This window comes from Bombus pascuorum, unplaced genomic scaffold (genome assembly GCF_905332965.1).
Source record: "Bombus pascuorum unplaced genomic scaffold, iyBomPasc1.1, whole genome shotgun sequence".
NCBI lineage: Eukaryota > Metazoa > Arthropoda > Insecta > Hymenoptera > Apidae > Bombus > Bombus pascuorum.
The window spans coordinates 166181-173058 of record NW_026869750.1 but is presented as its reverse complement, the minus strand read 5'-3'; the positions used below and the strand labels follow the sequence as shown (position 1 = coordinate 173058).

General features: G+C 30.9%; 1 protein-coding gene across 1 annotated transcript; it reads left to right on the top strand.

The window, feature by feature from the left end:
• The first annotated feature begins 202 nt into the window (after positions 1 to 202).
• LOC132915893 (annexin B9-like) lies at positions 203 to 4686 on the top strand. Its single transcript, XM_060975660.1, has 4 exons — positions 203 to 358; positions 1535 to 1781; positions 2830 to 3011; positions 4150 to 4686. Exons 1-4 carry the CDS (start codon positions 218 to 220, stop codon positions 4198 to 4200), a joined length of 621 nt encoding a protein of 206 aa, XP_060831643.1. The 5' UTR covers positions 203 to 217; the 3' UTR covers positions 4201 to 4686.
• The last annotated feature ends 2192 nt before the right edge of the window (positions 4687 to 6878 follow it).

Here is a 6878-nt window from a genome sequence, read left to right as displayed (position 1 = left end):
CAGAATCAAAATGTTCAAAAACTGTACTCGTACTCACGTTTTACACAGATCGTCTTAAACTAATGTCCACTGTTTCCAAGTGCTAGGCGGTAACTAACTGTTGTAACTCCTACATTGTTTGTATTTAACAACTGACTGTCTGAGGTTACGAAGGTCAAACATACAGCTACGTTATTCCAAAGAGACAAACCGAATAGAAGAACAATATGCGTATAAGATGTTTGTAATCCGGTTTACAAATCATCGTCTTAAACTTTTGTCCGCTACTGTATTTGCAGTGTATGGAACGGATTTAGAGGATGATTTGAAAAGCGATACTTCTGGCTATTTTAAGAGGCTGTTAGTTTCACTTTCATGCGTAAGTAAATTTTCTAATATAATAATTAAATTGATATGATTTTTTTAACTTACAAGACTACTCTTTTATTATTTTTATATTCGTTTAAATTGTAAATTTATCTGAATTATTATATTATCGAAGATCGACATTTGAGACTGTTATTTTAGAAAGAAACGATATGTTTAAACATTTTATAATACCACCAAACATTTTCAGAAGCATAGCGGTAGTCAGTCATATTATATCATACGATTCAATATAAAACATTTAACTTTGAGATTCAATGTCAAAGTCATTTGAAAACGATGTGTCTAATGGATATGTTTGGATAATAATTTATCGGATATCTTCATGAAAAATTGGTGATAAATGTCGAGCTCGATTAGCATAGTGTAGACATTTACGGAATGAGAAGTAATAGATTTGAATCGCATAAGAAAAAGCGTAGTTGATGCGTTTTATAAGAATAAGTAATGTAACAACCAATAAGAAAAGTACAACAGATGAGATTTTTTAGTGAGACCTTCGAATCTCTTATGTATGTTTCAAATATAAAAGTTCTGCGAATTAACGCGTATGTTCTCTCGTTGGACTCGTAAGACTGTAACTGTAACAGCTCTAGAAACGGTGTTTGATGGGAACATCCAAATAAACAAACATTTTTGTTTACTAATTATTCACTTTAGTCGCACGTACGAGATGACTAAGGAGAGATTAAAAACAACTTTTAACTTTATTATACCTCGTGATGCAACTCGATTAAAACGAGGCACACAGCAAGTCATTCTCAATCTTGCATCCTTATTTTATATTCTAGTTATTCATTAATACACACATTTAATGTCATGTACATGATCGAGACGTATTCAGTGATCTAATGATCACATAAAAGCGCCATTGTCTTTTCATAATCTACCTTTGCCACTATTTTAAACTGTTGTTAAGTTCTCTCAGAACAATTCGCAACATTCCGAGAAGAGGCGATACACGTACGTTATCTCGCACAGTATTTTAATATTTAAACGCGATAATTTTTGAACTAATTATTCGCATAAGATATTTTATATACAGTACACAGTTGATATCACAATATACAAAATTAACAAAGGCACAAATATAAAAGTACTATTCTTATTATTATTCCTATTTGGAATAAAAATTTATTTAATAAAATATGTATAAATTATTTTATAGGCCAATAGAGATGAAAATCCTCAAGTTGACGAACAAGCTGCAATGCAAGATGCCGAAAGATTACTTGCAGCTGGTGAGGAACAATGGGGAACAGACGAAAGTACTTTTAATGCTATTCTCATTACGAAAAGTTTCCCTCAACTACGAAAAATTTTTGAGGAATATGAACGCCTTGCTGGTCACAGCTTAGAAGAAGCTATTAAGACAGAATTTTCCGGATCAGTCGAAGACGGCTATCTTGCAGTTGGTAAGAAATATATGTTACTTTTCATAAAGAAGTAAAATCGTACAATTTTTATTTGGTATAATACAAGAAAGAGTAATTAACTTTTTTTATCAGTAAGTAGCATGCAATTAGTTTTATGTACTTTATCCACTGCTGGGGCAAATGTTATGCATATTATTTATGCTTACATTTTTTATATTTTAAAGAATACTCCGAAACATGTAACTCGTCATCTAATTGTAGTCTGTCCAACAAAACGAGACAGAGATAGACATAATAGGTGATCGCTGCAGCTACAGCTACAGCCATTTGCTGCCGATAAGTGATACTCGATTGGCAGTCATTAGCTGTAACCACAGTAATCACGTTTCGTTTATGCCAACTTCTTCGCCTCATTGGACAAACTTTAAATAACTATACGTATATATCTAATCTAATATATACCATATAATATAATTATATATATATATAATTACATATGCACATATATGTAATTAGATTGTGAAAAGCTTATCGTGTAGAGTCTGGGAAAGATCAAGGGAAATATACCTTGTTGTTTTCCGAATAAGTATCAATATTCTGGTACCACATTTATGCAAATGCACGTATATACTTATACAAAGATTAAATAAGCAGGACTTCTACTATTACATCACTAAAGATCTGGATAATTATGGATGTTTCATTCGCCTCACCGATTTCGATGATTTTTTAATATGTGTTAATGTAAGAACAACTTTTTCCTGTACATATAACCGCTACTCATCCTTCGTTGCCAAGATATTCGCAAAAATCTGTCTATAAGTGTTCGTCTGTGACAGTGCATTGGTTACCAGCCGCCTCACAGACTGATATACTGACGCATAAAATAAAATTGTAGACAAAATTCACTGTAGTGGCATCGACAGTCTTTTGGGAATATCTCGGAAACTAAGGCCGAGTGGTGGTTATATGTATAGGAAAATGTTGTTCAAAATGTTGCCTTTCGTGAAAATTCATTTTGTGGGTATGACGAAAGTGCAATGCAAAATACAGGCTAACAAATTAATTTTGAATTTGTTTATTTTAGTCAGGTGTGCACGAGATAAAACTGCATATTTTGCGGAGAGATTATACAAAGCAATGCGTGGATTAGGTACAGATGACTCGACATTGATACGCATAATCGTAGCTCGATCGGAAATCGATTTAGGAGATATTAAGGATACTTATCAAAAAATGTATGGACAATCGCTTGCAGGTGATATCGATGTAAGTCAGAGATACTTTATATTTTTATCTAAATACTTGGTGTTTTTGTAAAAATGTTTCTGTAATATTTACCTTTCTTTTTTTTCTTTTTTTTAACAATAAAACTTGTTTAAAATACATATTACGAAATATATACAATGTCATTTAATGTCAATCTTGATAGAATTATGAAAATTAAGGATTTCTTTGCAGAAACATTTATACTTGGACTCACTCTCATCAAAGTAATAATGCACAATATACACGTCTTAATTTTACACATACACGTGTCTTAATTTTTCATAAATCACTTCATTCTTTAACAAGTACCTTGCCTGTACCTTGGCTGCCCATAATTTTCCATAAATTTCAGGATGACTGTTCAGGAGACTACAAGAGACTCTTGCTTGCTCTACTTGGATGAAAGCATTTCATGTTCAACAATTCTTTTTATTTTTAAATCTTACTTTAACGCCAGGAATATATCTTCGCAACATTCCGCGAAGCTGTATAGATGTCTTAACTTTAATTTGTTCTAAATTACATCAATAATTAGCAGTGATTACGGTACTACATTGCTGGTTTTTGTTTGACTTTGTTGATTATGATGTCGTATATGAGTTTGCTCGTAAAATTAGTTCGTTCGCATCGAAATACACTATACTAATCTCCGTGAGACCTATCGAATGAATATAAATAAATAATGTCTGTTATAATTGTTAAAAATTGCATACCGAAATTCCTTAATTAATAAAGTAATTCATATGCCAGTTAACTAATTTTACTAATTTCAAACCGCTTTCATAATGTGCATGCGTATGTGTACATTGAATCTGTATATAAATATAATATTATTTCGCACTTATTACATTGCTTTAATCCTTCCTACATTCTGTTTGCATTTACAGAGTGACTGCAGCGAAGAATTTAAGCGGCTTCTGATCGCACTTTTAAATTAAAGAAAATCATGGAGAGAAATGTGTTTATTAATTCTATTTAAGAAAAGAAAAATATAGGCATCTCTAACATAAATGTTAATAATATGCATCTCACATAACTGTAATATATGTTTCGTTTGCAATAAATTTGCACGTTCGCAAACGACTTTTTATTTATCGTGAACTGTAAGACGAAAACACCAGTATCTTTTTTTTTCCAGAGTGATTGCACTGCTGAGTGGAAAAGACTTCTGATTGCGATGTTGAATTAAAAATAGATTTATTCGATAAAAGTCGTTGAAACAATACCCTTGTATTACGATAAAAAACAAACTACATATTCATTGTATAAGATTGAGAAGTAATTTGGAGTTTAAGGAATAAATTACCAATGATATTAAAAAGTTAAGGAATTTAATGCAGCCCAAATTTTCAACGGATATTAATGTTATAGCGCACAGATTGTAAAATAGAATTATTGAATAACATTTAGTAATTATGTTAGATTGGTAATAATGAAATAATAAGATAATAATAAGAAAAATGGAATAATGGTAATCGAGCAGCTGAAACGTGAGTGATACAGAATAATTTTCATAACGTTCGATATATCTTATTTATTAAATGTTTTTCCTATTGTAGTATAGAACCAATGTTTATTTCTCAATACTCCACAGCAGAGTATTCGACGACAGTTGTCGGATTTGAGAAGTATAAAAAATAAAATGAAAATGAAGAGTAATAGAATTGCGTTTCAATTTCTGTTCATTACTTATTAATATTTAAAATCAGTTAAAATATTCGTTACCCGGTATGAATGAATGAAAAGGATCTCAAACGACCAATCAGGAACAACGACAAACCAATTGCTCAACTCTTACAAATTCTCTTAAAGAAGAAGATTATGCAGAAATTATTCACATAGCAAACGATCATCGATTTCACATTGAAATATTGAAATATGTTGTCACGAGCAACATTCTGAACAATACTTTCCATTTAGTTCTATTATCTTTAGTTTTCCATTTTTTATTGTACCACGTTTCTTTTTCCACGGTTCGTTTCCCTGTTGATAAATTTTGAATTAGGATCAGGGGCCTGTAATCAAATACTAGTTATACGGAATTGCAGCTAATGTTCTTTATTTTTATTTTTTGACTTTGAAACATATTTCTTGGGTTTTTTAGCAATTGTTCCCAAACATAGAGTGCGTATAGTACATAGACGAATAAAATCCCTTTTACAACAATTGGAATTAAGTACAATTTATTTACATAGTACTCTCTATATTAAAAATGTTTAAAGTTTGAGACAAGAAAATTCATATAAATGGTTGATTAATTATCTAATATACAAAACTAAATACGAGGAAGATAATCTACAGGGTGTAGAAAGTATTCTTGTACCAATGAATTTCAAACATGACTACGTGAAATTGTTGTTTATCAACTAATTTTTTAGAAACAATGAATATGTACATATTTTGAGAAACCTCTAGAATAGATACAATCCAGAAAATATTAGTTACTTGTACAACTTGTGGAATGAGCAAGAAAAAACAAAATATCGACAGAAATATACAAGCAATAGGTATTTCTACGGTTCTTATTTCAAACTGCTTACTGGAGAATGCATAAAGTAAACACATGACATTATTGCTTCGTAATCATGATTAATGTTGGGAACGTTATCGGCATCAGTAGCATTAACAATTTCGATGTATTCAGAATTATATATGGTAGGTGAAAGACAAATTATTATTAATGTGCATAATAATGTACAGCATAAAAGTTTAATAGAAATTTCATGGATTGTAAGCAGACCTCGATCTACTATACAAAGCATAATTGATAGGTATGGACTAAGAAAGAGACTGGAAAATAACTCAGGAAGTGAAAAAGTTAATCAGTATACTGGCCGAATTATTATTAGAATGATAAGAGAAAATCGAAAAGTAAGTACGATAGAAATAATTGGGCACCTTAAAAATAATTTCGATATCGATATATTTGTTAGTACTGTGCGTAGTCTTGTACGAAATCGAGGATTTCACGGTCGTGTGGCCCGCATAAAATATTTTGTAAGAAAATCAACAGAAAGAAATGATTACAATTCGCAAATAATAGCATTAGTACGCCGATGAAGTACTGGAACGAAGTGATTTACGCGGACAAAAACAAATTTAATATTTTCGCTTCTGATGATCTAAAACCAGAAACGTGCGGTCTGTAGTGAAACACGGTGGAAGTTCCGCAATTGTTTTTGGTTGCATAAGTGCAACTGGTGTTATTTCTGGCAATGTTAATTACAATTTACGATTTATGTTGACATTTTAAAATACAATTTTTTTTGCTAGTGAGGAAAAAATGGATATGAAGGATAATTTTGTTTTCATGTATGATAACGATGCAAAGCGTACTGCGTACAATATCAGAATGTGAATACCAGCATATTTAAAATCTCCAGATATCAACTCCATAAAAAATGGAAATTTCCTCACAAGAGGGCTAAAGAATACTCCTTTTTAAGAGTGGAATAAGATCCAGCCACACAGCCAACATAACATAATTTAATTAACTTTATCTCTAAAAGAATAGCAGTAATTATAAAGTCGGAAGGATGGATATCTTAGGAAATACTAATTGCCTGTTTACATTGATTCTTCATTACTAACTCACTTAAATTACGTAGCTTTATGAATTTTAAAAAATTTAAAAACTGTACGAATAAATATTGCGTACATATTTTTGTCGCTGTTTGTTTTTTCTCGTAAATTTCGCAAGTTATACAAGCAACTAATTCTTCTTTGCACTGTGTCTATTCTAGATATTTTCCAAAATTAGTTAATAAACAACAATTTTACGAAATATTGTTTCAAATTGATTGTTTTATGAATAATTTCTACGCTCACTGTAAATATCTCTGCCGCAATTGAATAGATATGAAAATT